The sequence below is a fragment of the Psammomys obesus genome, unplaced genomic scaffold, assembly GCF_907164565.1.
Source record: "Psammomys obesus unplaced genomic scaffold, mPsaObe1.curated_primary_1811, whole genome shotgun sequence".
In the NCBI taxonomy this organism is placed as follows: Eukaryota; Metazoa; Chordata; class Mammalia; order Rodentia; family Muridae; genus Psammomys; species Psammomys obesus.
Window position 1 is genome coordinate 15,658,752 of NW_026596131.1, and position 12,852 is coordinate 15,671,603.

General features: G+C 52.8%; 1 protein-coding gene across 3 annotated transcripts in view; it reads right to left on the reverse strand.

The window, feature by feature from the left end:
* Positions 1-12,852, reverse strand: part of Ccdc57 (coiled-coil domain containing 57) — a 91,980-nt gene that overhangs the window by 21,743 nt on the left and 57,385 nt on the right. The window contains exons 16-19 of one of the 3 annotated variants that reach the window (XM_055592136.1): positions 12,482-12,603; positions 7,097-7,228; positions 6,401-6,614; positions 1,778-3,292 (exon numbers count right to left, since the gene is read on the reverse strand). In XM_055592136.1, the coding sequence (XP_055448111.1) occupies positions 3,222-3,292; positions 6,401-6,614; positions 7,097-7,228; positions 12,482-12,603 (539 nt within the window). In that variant the 3' untranslated portion in view covers positions 1,778-3,221. Of the gene's footprint in view, positions 1-1,777; positions 3,293-3,381; positions 3,870-6,400; positions 6,615-7,096; positions 7,229-12,481; positions 12,604-12,852 lie in introns of those variants that run through there. The other 2 variants (XM_055592135.1, XM_055592134.1) reach the window with 2 other exon arrangements.

Consider the following 12,852-nt stretch of genomic DNA (forward strand, 5'->3'; position numbering starts at 1 on the left):
GTGTGTGTGTGTGTGTGTGTGTGTGTGTGTGTGTGTGTGTGTGTGTGTGCAGTGACCCTAGCGCCTTGCACACGGGCGGGCGGTGCGTCTCTATCGCTGAGCTACGCCCAGCCTTGCATCACATGTCTTAATGCTTAATGTGCAGAAGGCTACGGCAGGCTGATGGCCTCTTCCCCAGGCGTTTCACTGCTGTGGAACTTGAAAATCCACTTGTTTGGCTTCAAGAGAAAGTCTGTCCACATTTCAGTTAGGATTACACTAAAGGTTTCTTCACTCTGGAGAAAACCGCTGCCCTGATCATATTTAATACTTTCATTTAGGAAGTACTTGTATTTTTAAAGCCTTACTTTTTTTTTTCTTTTTCCTTCCCACAACAGGGTCTTCTGGGTACCCAGTCTGTCTCAATAGGCTTTCTTCTCCTGACCCATGCTGGAATTACAGGTGTGCACCATTGTATGGGGCAAGCCTTAGTCTGGGGGATGTGGGGTGGGGTGGGGGAGGAATGAGAGCTTTCTGGATATTAGGCTAGGGCTTCACCCTTGAGCTGTGGCCCATGCTTCGAAGTGTCCCTATCAGCCATCAGTTTTACTTCCTGAAATTCTTTCTAGCCCCACCCCACCAGGCTGCAGACATCCATCTCTCCTTTATCCTGCACACTGGTAGTCCATTATCCAAGACAAAGCCTCCAGTGTCCCCACCCCTAGGGACATTCCTGAAGAGGTGGAAGGGACTCAAGATAAATAAGAGAAAGAGAATGAGGCTGATGCCTGGGGCGGCAGAGTGAAGCTGGGGAGGATTCACCTGTTGGCTGTGCTGAGGGCAGGAGGCAGGTGCTAGGGAGATGGGCGGGGTGAGGGATGCCCTTAGGTGGGAGGGGCCTCGGGAGGGGGCATGCCTCCCAGTGTCTGCAGGTGGGTGCTGGGCCCTCGGGCTATCCAGTAACTCAGGGAGCAGAAGAATGGGGCCCAGGCACTGGGCCAGCACTACTCAGAAAGACTTGAGGCTTTTGCAAGAATGAAGGTGAGAGAGGAAGCCTGGCTTGCAGGTGGCTAGGTGTGCGTGGTGGGGTAGAAGTTGGGGTGTGTGTGGGGGGCGCTCTCTCAGGTGTCGATTTGTACGACCCAGACCCCAGGAAGCTGTCCAGAGCTGGTTGTGGGGCTGAGGCCTTGCCCCAACCCTGGCAGAACCTGGGCAGGAAACCATAGAAGCCACTGAAGGCCCTGGGGGTTGGGGTGAGACAGCGCTGGCTCCCACCTCAGAACCTGGCGGTGTGAGGCAGGCGGTCCCAGCCTCCAGCAGCATGCCTCCGGCCTGATCCTCCTACCTCACCCTCCCGAATGCTGGGATTAAAGACGGCTGGTGGCCCCAGCTGCTCAGCGGTTCTCCATGTCCTTCAACATGGACACCGGTACACGTCGGCCCCTGGTGTGGCTTCATCAGCACTGTTAGGCATCCAGGACCATGCAGCAGTCAGTTTGTGCTCACAGTGCGCTGAAGTGCAAACACCTCAAAAACAACCCTGAAGAAAGTCCACCCGAGTTTCTGAAGCGAGGCCCGCAGGCTGGGGACTGGTCCTACCCACGCCCGCTAACACGGCGAGGTCAGCCACCCCTTCACCAGAGACCTCATCTGCCAAGGTAGCACTGTGTCCAGAAATTAGCTTCACAAGCCATTCCAGTACTGGTCTACAGAGAAAGCTCAGTTACACACGCCCAAGCCTCCAGGACGCCAGGCCTGCACCAGGAGAGATAAATAAACCACTAGACTGCACAGATGATGCCCAGCTTCTCTCAACAAAATCCTTTGTTGGGTGAACCATGAAGACAGAAGTCTTTGCTGTTTTTAGTTTTTCGAGTCAGGGTTTCTCTGTGTAGCATTGGCTGTCCTGGAACTCACTGTGTAGGCCAGGCTGGCCTTGAACTCACTTTTTGTTTTTTTTAACTTTTACTTTCATTACGAAATAGCTGCTAAAGCTATCAGCCACATTCCGAACTCAGGCTGGGGGATGGCAGCTGTTTCTTCCCCATCTTCCCCACGGAGCTCCAAGCAGCAGGCAGACTGCCTAGGGCACAGGTGTGAGCGGCCCCCTGGGCAGGTCGGGGTGGCCGTGACAGCCACGGAAAGCAGGTGTGTGGGCTCTAGGGATGCATCCCCTTACTGACAAAAGTCAATCTGTGGGAGAAGGGGACAGGCTTTGTGACTCACAAGACCTCCCAGTCACCGTGGGAAGAGGACAGTGTGGACCGCCCGGGGCCAGCCAGAGGCCGCATCCTCCTACTGGCCCTGCAAGTTGGTGCAAGCTTGTGTTCTGGCCCGTGGGGGGGGGGGGGGGGGGCAGGGTGCCTGTGGCAGGACATGGCCAGTGCTGGTCCCGGTGGCTGATCGGACATGGCGCTGCGTCACACTTGCTGTGAAGCTCTGCTCCACGCACCTTCACCAGGAGCCTGTGACTTGCGGCTGCAAGCGTCTCACGGCCAGGTGCCGCCATCATGCTCTCAGCCCATGCTCCCCGGGAGCCTTTGGTCACGGGTGCTGCTTCTGCTGTCTCTCCAGCTGCCAGCCAGGTGCTCCCAGGCTGCATGCAGACAGCATGCGGACACCATGTGGACAGCAGCTCGCACTCTCACTCTGACCCAGGCCCAGCTCTCCTGCTGTTGGACACACAGGTCCTGCCTGGCAGAGGTGCCCTCAGCTACTGTTCAAGAGTCAGAGTGGAAAGTCTGAGAACGGGGAAGGCGTGTCAGCATTGGCAGCCAGTCTGCCCTCTGCTCCAGTCACTGTCCTGGACGGGGAGTAGTTGGCTGTCCTGCCCAAGGTCACCGCAAGGTTGGCATCGCACCCTCACCTCCTCCGTCCCCTTTCCCACCTCGCCCACCTGCTCACGGCAAGCTCCTGCTGCTAGCCCCTGCTCCACCTCCCCCTGGACTGTGGCTCCTGATTGTTGCTTCCTGAGTTGTCCATCCCACTCTCTGGGAAACCATTCAGCCAGGGGACTAACCCCACTGAGAGCACTCTGAAAGCCACCAGTGATCTGTTCTAGAGGCAGAACAGGGGGACATGTTTGTGATCCTAGCACTGGGAGGGCAGAGGCGGGAGGGCTGTGGCCAGGTTCAAGCTAGCCGGGACTACATAGCAAGACACCAAAATCTAATCAAAAAGCGTCCCTTCTCAATGTGATGTGTGTTTGGGCTCCTCTTTGCTTCTTCGGGGCTGACACTTCCTCACTCTTTAAAGCAAGCAGGTGTAGATCCTGTAGTTCCTGTAATCCCAGCACTTGGGAGGCACAGGGTCACTGCAAAAGCAAGGCCAGGCAGAAATACACAGACAGACCCAGTCTCAAAAAAACAAAACTAACAACAAAAACATCAAACACACGTGATATACATAGTTGAACAATGAAAATAATTTAAGGTCTGTCCGTCCAGCCTAAGGAACAGAATGTCACTCCCGATTACTTCTGCAAAGAAGTTTGGCTCACACTGGCTGTGCCTGCTGCCTGTCTGGACTCTGCGCTGCTCTCCTGCCTTTGAGGCCGAGAGGTGCAGCTGAGGACCGATGGGTGAGTGGCTGCCAGGCCACATACGTTTGTATTTGGCTAACTCTGAGCTTTTCCTGAGGAGGGCCCCCGGGTGGTGACAGTGCTCAGGCATCTCCGTCACTGAGCACACCTCCACCCTCTTCCCAGCCTGTGCGGGTGAGTCCGAGCTTCCGAGGTCAGGAGGATGGCACTGGGCTGCAGAGATGGCTCTGCAGTGCGGCAGTGGGCATCTCCCAGCCTCCTCTGCCATCCGAGGCCTCCTTGAGAACCTGCTGCTCTGTCATTTCCTGGGTATGGGTTTCTTTGTTCTGTGTGTGGTTTGCTGGGCTCTCTGAAACCAAGTAGGGATATTTTCTAACAATTGTAGGAGTTCCTGCCTTCCGCTTCCAGGCCCACCCTCTATCTACCCTTCTTTTTCTCCTCTGTCCTGGGATGGCACCTGCGCCTGGCACCTGTGGCCTGTGAGCTGCTTCCCAGCCCATCAGGTTCTGCTTGAAGCTTCCTTAGATTTGCTTTCCTGCTATCTCATTCTTTGCTTTGTTTCTTGAAATGAGTTTCTCTGTGCAGCCCTGGCTGTCCTGGAACTCACTCTGTAGACCAGGCTGGCCTTGAACTCAGAGATCCACCTGCCTCTGCAGTGCTGGAATGAAAGGCTTACCCCCACCCCACCCCCCCACCCCCGTAGCTGGGTTGTCTCAGCACTGCCTAAGCCACAGGTGGTGGTACCTACCTATGACCTCAGCACTCAGGAGTTGGAGGCAAGAAGATTAGAAATTCAAGGTCATCCTTAGCTACGTGGGGAATCTGAGAACAGCTCTCTCTAGAGACATTGTCTTAAAAAGAAGAGTACCAATGTGGTGGCACACCTTTAATCCTAGCACTCAGGAAGGCAGAGGCAGGTGAATTACTGTGAGTTCAAGGACAGCCTGGTCTACAAAGCGAGTCAAAACTACACAGAGAAACCCTGTCATGAAAAAAACCAAAAAAAAAAAAAAAAAAAAAAAGAAAAAAAGAAAAAAAGAAAAAGCTGAACTCAGTGAGTAAAAGTACTTAAGGAACTGGCCACCAAGCCTGACGACCTGAGTTCAATCCTCGGGACTCGGTGAAAGAACTGAGTCAATTCCTGAACGCTGTTCTCTGCCCAGCACACACATGCACATAGCTGCTGGGGATATTGCTTAGTGGTAGAGCCTCTGCCGAACTCGCTCTAGGCCTGGATCCCTAGACAAAGACAATAAAGGTATGGTGCTTCTAACTTTGCCAGATACAATCTGATTGATGTCCACAGAGTACAGGTTCTTCCACCCCTAACTATACTGAGGGAGCACACACACGGACAGATGCACATACTAAACAGGCACATATACATGTATGTACGTACACATACATGCAGTTTGAATGTGAATGTCCTCTACCAGGCTCACATGTTTTACTACTTGGTCCCCGCTGGGACTGTTTGGAAAAGAGCAGGGGTGTGGCCTTGTGGGCAGGCTCTGGGGTGTCAGAAGCCTGCTGCACTCCTGGTTAGTCCCCCACTGCCTGGAGGATGTCGCTATGGCTTCGGCTGCACACCACGCCATGCTCCCACCGTGATGAGCATGGACGCTAAGCCGCTGGAACTGTAAGCCCGAGTTAAAGGCTTTCATTTATGAGCTGACTTAGCAGTGTTTGCCGTAACAGTGGGAGAGTAGCTGAGACAGTGTGTGTGTGTGTGTGTGTGTGTGTGTGTGTGTGTGTGTGTGTGTGGTTTAACAGATTTTTATTTTATTTTCGAGACGGGGTTTCTCTGTGTAGCCCTGGTCTATTCTGGAACTCAGTCTGTAGACCAGCTGGCCTTACAGTCAGAGCGGCAGCTGCCCCTGCCTCCGAGCGCTGGGATTCAAGGTGTGCGCCGCCAACAGTAATTGGTGCTGCAACAGTAATGCAGCAGGAAATTTTTTTTTTTTTTTTTGAGAAAGCAAACTCCTTTGGAAATTTCTGCCATTACTATTTCTACTACTACCTCCTCCTTCTCTGAGACAGGGCAGTGCTCGTGTGTTGGTGGCCCAGGGAAGCACTGCATTTCTGGACTCCTGTCGCGCTCACCTCAGAACTAATTTAACGTAGAGCAGCGCTAAAGCGCATGTCCACGGGTGCTCGCCAGCATCTTACTGGTAATGGCAAAGGGCTAGAAATGGCCTGGAGACAGCTGTGGGCAAACACGCCAGGACGCAGCCACACAGCACAGTGGATTGTGCCCGAGAGAAGGACCCAGCCAGGCCAACAGCGCAGACACCAGGGTCCTGTGCCACGTTCAGTGTCTCTGGCTGCGCGAGTTTTTATTTTTATCTTTTGACACAGGGTCTCTGTGTGTAGCCCTGGCTGTCCTGGAGCTCACTATATAAACCAGGCTGGCCTTGAACTCACTGAGTTCTGGATTAGAGGTGTACCCTCCCATGCCAGGCCTTGTGTGTTTTGTCTGGCTTTGATTTGAAATCAGTTTTTCTTCCTCTACCCTTGCTTGGTGGCATCCCAGGCAGTCCCCAAAAGCGAGCCTTGTGGAGAGTTTCCCAATATCTCACTGCAACCATCACTGGCTCTTCTCTAGAGAGGCAGGCCACCCACCCTGCTTCCAGCTTGTGGAGACGCAGACCTCGTGCCGGCGGCCCTGAGGGCAGTGATGCGGTGTGTGCGGGTCTGATCTGCAGGGCTGGCTCTATGACAGACGGCCGGGACAGTCAGGCGCATGCAGGAGCTTAGGCGCACAGCCCCGGAGAGCAAGAGGGCAGAAAGAAGGCACCAACCAACCCCTCACTTCAGAACGGTGCGGCCACACTGCCCCGCTCCCTCTGTGGGGAGCAATCAGGCAGGCAGGTCTCCTACCTGAGGCAGAGCCACCCTGGGAGGGCACGCCTGGAAGGCTGGATCCCAGGTCTAGCGGCCTCCAAGTGCCCTGCAGGGAACTGCTGGCCAATGGCGATGAGGTGTGGGTACAGCACCCGCTTTCCTCAGGGGCTGTCGGCGCCTGCGGTGCCCTTGGGGGCCTGTTCTCCTTCTGATCAGCTGACTTCCAAGTCTCTGCAGCTCTGTGGGGCTTCTGTAGAGGTAAGGGAAGAGTCATCTGTGATAGCTGCCCACCGCCAGCCTTGGGGCGCTGTAGCTCTCCCTGGCTGCGCCCATCAGGGTAGGGGGCACTCCTCAAGAAGGGGTGGACTCCTGGGGAGCATCCGGGTGCTCTGGGCACAGAACCCAGCAGCTGACGGACATCACCAGGCTCACCTGCGTATCAGAAGCCCAAGTGAGTCCAGAATAGAGTGTGGGAGCAGGGCCCTGAAGCTGCAGTTCCCACCAGGGCGAGGCCCCTCTGAGGTGAGCGCATGCCAGGTGTCCTGGCGTCTGCTCCCCCACCTGCCCCAGGACTCTAAAACGAAGCACCGATGGCAACTCCATGACGGCATCAGAGCATGTGACCTTCTGCAAGGCTCCCACGTGTTCATGTTCCCACAGTCTCCATCCTCAAGAGTGTGTGGTCACACCCGGCACCCCCAGAGACCACAGCACCCTAGCACCTGGCGGTACCTGAGCAGGCCTTGATGCTGTGCCTGCCTTTCGGCCTCGTGGGGAGTTGTCTTTGCTGACCGCTTGGGCCGAGTGGGGTTGACTTTTCTGTGCATATTCAGAAACACATTTTCTCTCAGTGTGCCTGGGGTCCTGTCATGAAAAGTCAAGAGAAATTCAGGAACTGATATCATTGGTACACAAGCTTTCTGACAACAGTAGAAGAAACATTCCCCAAATCCCGGGACTTTCTTCATTTGGTGTCAGCCTTTAAAGGAACGACCTGCTTGTTTTACTACACAGAACTAATTCAACCATCTTCCTCCAGTTGGCCAAGGTGCTTCTCGAGACCTTCTGGGGAAGGAAGCCCTGAGTTCCAAGCAGAAGTCTCTTCCCCAAGAGCAGGGTGGTCCTGAATGACACTGGCTTAGGTAGAGCCCAGCCCAAGATGGCGCATCTGGTCCCTCACTGGGCCTCTTTGCCCACCATACCATCTGAATGATTGTTTCTACCCATGCTCCACAGAAAAGTCAATGGAAAAGGAGGCAGGGGGTATCAAAGAACCACGCAAGGGGCATGACGGGAAACATGGAAAAGAAGACCGGCAGGGCTTGTGCCAAACACAATGGGTATGACAGGGTGCAGCTCCTCTGCAGCCCTCCAGTGGTCATGACCCACCACGTCCACTGCCCCCAGCTCTCTTCCCCTACCCGTTTTTACCCTATTTGCTTTATTTTTAAGTATGGCTAATTCATTTGTGTATGTTCTATGTGAGTTCTTGGTTTGTTTGTTTGTTTTTTAAAATACTTTATTTAATGTTACTTTATGTGTATTGGTGTAAGGGTGTCAGGTGCCCTAGAAACAGAGGGACACATGGTTGTGAGCTGCCATGTGGGTGCTGGGAACTGAACTTGAGTCCTCTGGAAGGGCAGCCAGTGCTCTTAGCCACTGAGACATCTCCCTAGCACCGTTGTTTACTTTTTCTTCCTTTTAAGACAGAGGGTCACTGTATAGCCCAAGTTAGTCTGAAACTCTCCACCCTCTTGCCTCATTCATCTCCAGGGCTTTCTCTTCTGGAGTTTAAGTTATTTCAGGAGCTGTAATAACTGTGGCAGTTTTGATGTGTGGAAAAAATTAACAGCTTAATATTTATTACTCTGGGAAGCAGTTGTACAACAGCAATTGATAGTAGGCTTGCTCACTTGACATGGGGAAGATTTCTTCTGACCAAACACATTTGAGAAGGAGGAACTACGACTAATACAAGTGGCTGAAAATTCCCGACTGCTTAGAGATGGAAGCTGCCCCAAGACCAAAGAGCCGCCCCCACAGGTCCATGAGCACATGCCTGCGCCAGCCCGAGGGGGAGGTGGTGGAGCACCCCCACAGCGAGCGAGGCTCCAAATGGGGCCTCCTTTCCGGGCTCTCTTCCTTCTCAATTCTCCTTTCCACTTTCCCTCAAGGAAGACTGGGCTGCTGGGAAACACCTGGGCTTGCCCTGCTTTCTCTGGCCAATCCTGCTCAGTTTCCTCTCAGACCAAACAACTGACCTCTGTGGGCTCCAGCTGTTCCCTCAGGCCTGTCTCCTGGGTGGCCTTGCCCTGTCCCTGACTCAGTTCTTCCCTTTGCTCGTTGTGTGTGGCCTCAAGCTGGCCCGGGTGTGAATGGAGAAGGAATGCCTCCAGCTTGCCCCTGGCAGCCCCTGGCCCCTCTTCCCCACGCAGCTGTGCAGCCTAAGCTTGATGTTCTTTGCTGGTGTCCCTGATGTTCATTTTCCACACTTGGGTTCTGACCCCAACCCCACCATGCCTCACAGCCTCAGTGGCTCTCAAACTAGTGATGGCTCAAAGCCTGCTGCTCCCCCCCTGGCTGGGAGTAAATTTAGACGTTGCATCATCCCTGGGCAAACACATCTCTATATGGCTTTCTTTTAACTTATTTTAAGTAAACTTTTGGTTTTGTTTTGTTTTTTAAGACAGGGTTTCTCCGAACTCACAGTGACCCGCCTCTTCTGCCTCCCTGAGTGCTGGGGTTACAGGCGTGCGCCACTGCACCCAACTTCTTTTAACTTATCTTAAGTAAACTCAAAAGACAAGTTCCTGTGGGAGAATGTATTTGCAGTTATTCAATAAATATGAATCAGTACTGAGGTTCCAAAAGTGATTTTCATAGCCTTAAAAGAGCTGATGACTTGTAGCTTAAAATCTGCATTCAGCTGGTCCAGAGACCTGCAGCTGCTGCACTTTAGGAGCCCGGGCGGAGGCTGCCAGCCTCTGCCTCAAAAGCCAGGAACCCCGGCCATGTACACACACGGCCCCAACGCCCAGCTGTGCTGTATTCATCAGGCCGTGGTGGAAAGTTGTGGAAGAACAAAGCAATGTGAGCAGCCCGTGGCATCCCATGAGTGACCGAAGCCTAATCAGGTCAAAGGAATAAAATGGCTGGAGCTGACATTTTAACGTTGGGAGATGAAGCCAGGACCTCATGCATACTACACATGTGCTCTACCACCGAGCCACACCCCAGTCCTTGACCACAGCTGCCACGCCTGGCTATAACAAGTTTAGGTGGTGGCACTCGCCTTTAATCCCAGCACTCAAGAGCTGAAGGCAGACAGAAAACCATGAGGCCTGTCGTCTACATTGTTTCGGGCCCTTCAGAGCGACAGAGAAATTGTATCTAAACAAATTGCTGCATACACACATATGTCTATATAAAGTATGTACATATTTATATACATATCTGGGTTTTTAGACAGGGTTTCTCTGCGTAGCCCTGGCTGTCCTAGAACTCACTCTGTAGACCAGGCTGGCCTTGAACTCACAGAGATCTGCCTTCCTCTGCCTCCTGAGTGCTGGAATTAAAGGCATATGTCACTATTGCCCAAAACCAAGCTTCAGTTTCTGCTTTTCCTCCCCAAACTGCTTTTGCTCATGTTTTATCACAGTATACAAAGCAAACTGACTGACATAAATTATCAGGATGGCAGTTATCGCTAAGACAGGCGGGACTACGCTGTGCTGAGAAAGGCTGAGAAAAGGTCTGGACCTTTGAGCTGGAAAAGCCATTGAGTTCTCAGAGTTTAATGAGCTGTTGTGGGAGCTTGGAAGGAAAAACACTGAGAGTGCAAGGTGTGATGGCACACACCTTTAATCCCAGCACTGGGAGGCAGAGGCAGGCGGGTCAAAGTGAGTCCAGGACAGCCAGGGCTATGCAGAGAGACCCTGTCTAGGAAAATCAAAAGCAAAACTAAAAACAAAAACAGAAAAAGAGAACAGCATCATAAATTAGGTGAACTCTTCTGGGAAGGGTTTCATTAGGGCCAGCTCAGAAGCTGTGGCTCCGAAGGCCAAGGCTGCATCGGGTGAGAACCTCCCCTGGTTTTGGCAGTTTTTGAGAGCTGTGGGATCAAAGGGTCATGGGGAACAGATGAAGCTTGGCCTGTGGGAGGCCATGGGTAAGGTGCAGCCTCAGTTGCAGTGAGAACCTCAGGCCTGAAGGGTCGTGCAGAGCTGAATTGACAGGAGGACACAGGGGTAGGGGTAGAGTCCCTAAGGTCACTGAAGATGCAGCCTAGTTACCGTGGAGATCCCAGGAGATCATGTATGCCAGGGCTGCAGGGTGGCGCCAAGGAGAGCGCAGGTGTGGATGGAGCAAGCCTGAGCCTGAGAGGAGCTCGGTGCTGCCGATGGCAGAGCTGGGCGGTGGAGCTGCCCAAGTCCTTTGGAGACCATAGATGGTGAATGAGTGAGTCCTCGATAGGGACACTGAATTATTTGCCCTGTTGGAGTTTGGTTTTGTTTTGATGTGACTGTAAATGCCCAGGCTCTTCACACTTAGAGTAAAATAAGTCTTTAACTTTTTTTACTATTTTATTTTTACAGGATCCAACAGTTGAAAGACTTTGGATTTTTAAAAAAAGATTTTTGAACTTTTAGTGTTTAAACTTTTTGTTTTATTTTCTTTTCCCTTTTCTTTTGTTTTTTTTTGGGGGGGGTTGTTTTGTTTTTCTTTTTTAAGACAGGGCTTCTCTGTGTAGCCCTGTATGTCCTAGAACTAGCTCTGTAGACCAGGCTGGCCTTGAACTTACAGAAATCCACCTGCCTTTGTCTCCTGAGTGCTGGGATTAAAGGCGTTCACCACTCTGCCATGCTGAAGCATCTGCATTTTTGTTTGTTTTGTGTTTCAAGAGACTGGGTTTCCGTGTTTATTTACTAACAGCTATTAAAAAGAACCCAGAAGTATGGCTCAGTGTTGGTGCATCGCTACTGCTGTGTCAAGCTGATAAGGGGTGAATGGTGGTCAGTTTTTGTCAACTTGACACAGGCAGGAGTCAGGTGGCAAGAGGGACCCTGAGCTGAGAACACTCCTTCAGGTTGCCTGTTCGCCAGGCTGTGGGGCATTTCCTTCACAAGCGGTCGATGTGGCGGGTGCTGCCCACCCCACTACGGGGAGTGCGCCCCTCGGGCGAGGGGTGCTGAATCGGACAGGACAGCCAGCTGGCAGCTGGAGAGCTGGCTCAGGGGTCACAAGCTCGCTGCTTTCCTGGAGGACCCAGGTTTGAACCCCAGCGCCTACACGGTGGCACAGCGCCATCTCTAACTTTGGCTCCAGGGAGGGCGTGTAATGTCTCTCCTGGTTTCCACAAGTATCGGGCATGCACACAGCGCAGACAAACATGCAAGCAAACCACTAATGCATATAAAATACAAACAAATTAAGAAAACACACAAAAAACTAGCTAGCTGAGCACGCCACGAGAAGCCAGCCAGTAAGCAGAAGTGTGACTCGACTTCTGCTTCAGCGTCTCCAGGTTCCTGCCTCGACTTCACGAAGGACCATGACTGGGATCTATAAGGCAATTAAGCCCTTTCCTCACCAAGTTGCTTTTGGTTCTGGTGTTTTGTCACAGGACTGGAAAGTAACCTGAGACAGATCCCCTGGAGCTCCAGTCAGTTCCAGGAGGCTGTGGGCTGCCTGGGAGACAGACAGGGGCTCTGGAGGAGCGACAAGTAGGTGGCTACTGCGGCAGATCTCCAGTCCCAGGACATTTTTATTAAAGATACAAATTTTAAACTTCACACTGGTGAAGGCTGAAAACGTAATACCCACATGGGCAAAGCTAGTAAAACCACATGCACATCTGTTACTTAAACCGTGAACAGGTACAGGAGCCAGCATGGGAGGGTGCTGAGCAGGAGGACCCAGGGTCAAGCTTGCCTGGGCTACACAGTGACTCTGTCTCCAAAACCAAGTGAAAGGCGAAGGGGCAGGCGGAGTATGGCGCTTCCGGCGCCGTGGGGCTCTAACGAGGAGCTTTCCTTGCTGCCGCCTGCAGTTGGTGTAAGGAACACCACACTGGCGCTCAGGAAAGGCTCACACAGATTTCGTAGGTGCAGAGGTTACCTGAGCTGTTGAGTGGAGCTGCAGTTGTCCCAGAGGCGGGCGGTGGCCTGAAGGCTTCTCAGGCACTTCCAGGGCGTCCTGGGGCTCAGAGGTGGGAGGAGGTGGGCCATGAGGCAGGTTCCCTGGAAACAGGATCAGGAAAGGGTTGGTTCCCCATGTTCGTCACACATAAGAACAGCACACTAAGATGGGCGGTGGGGCACAGCTGTAATTCCAGCACTTGGGAAGCAGAGGCAGGAGGAGTTCAAGGCCAGCTTGGTCTACTGATAGTTCCAGGGCTACAGAGAAACCCTGTTTCAAATAACTTGTGTGTGTGTGTGTGTGTGTGTGTGTGTATATGTGTGTGTGTGGCAACAGAAAACTATTTTTCA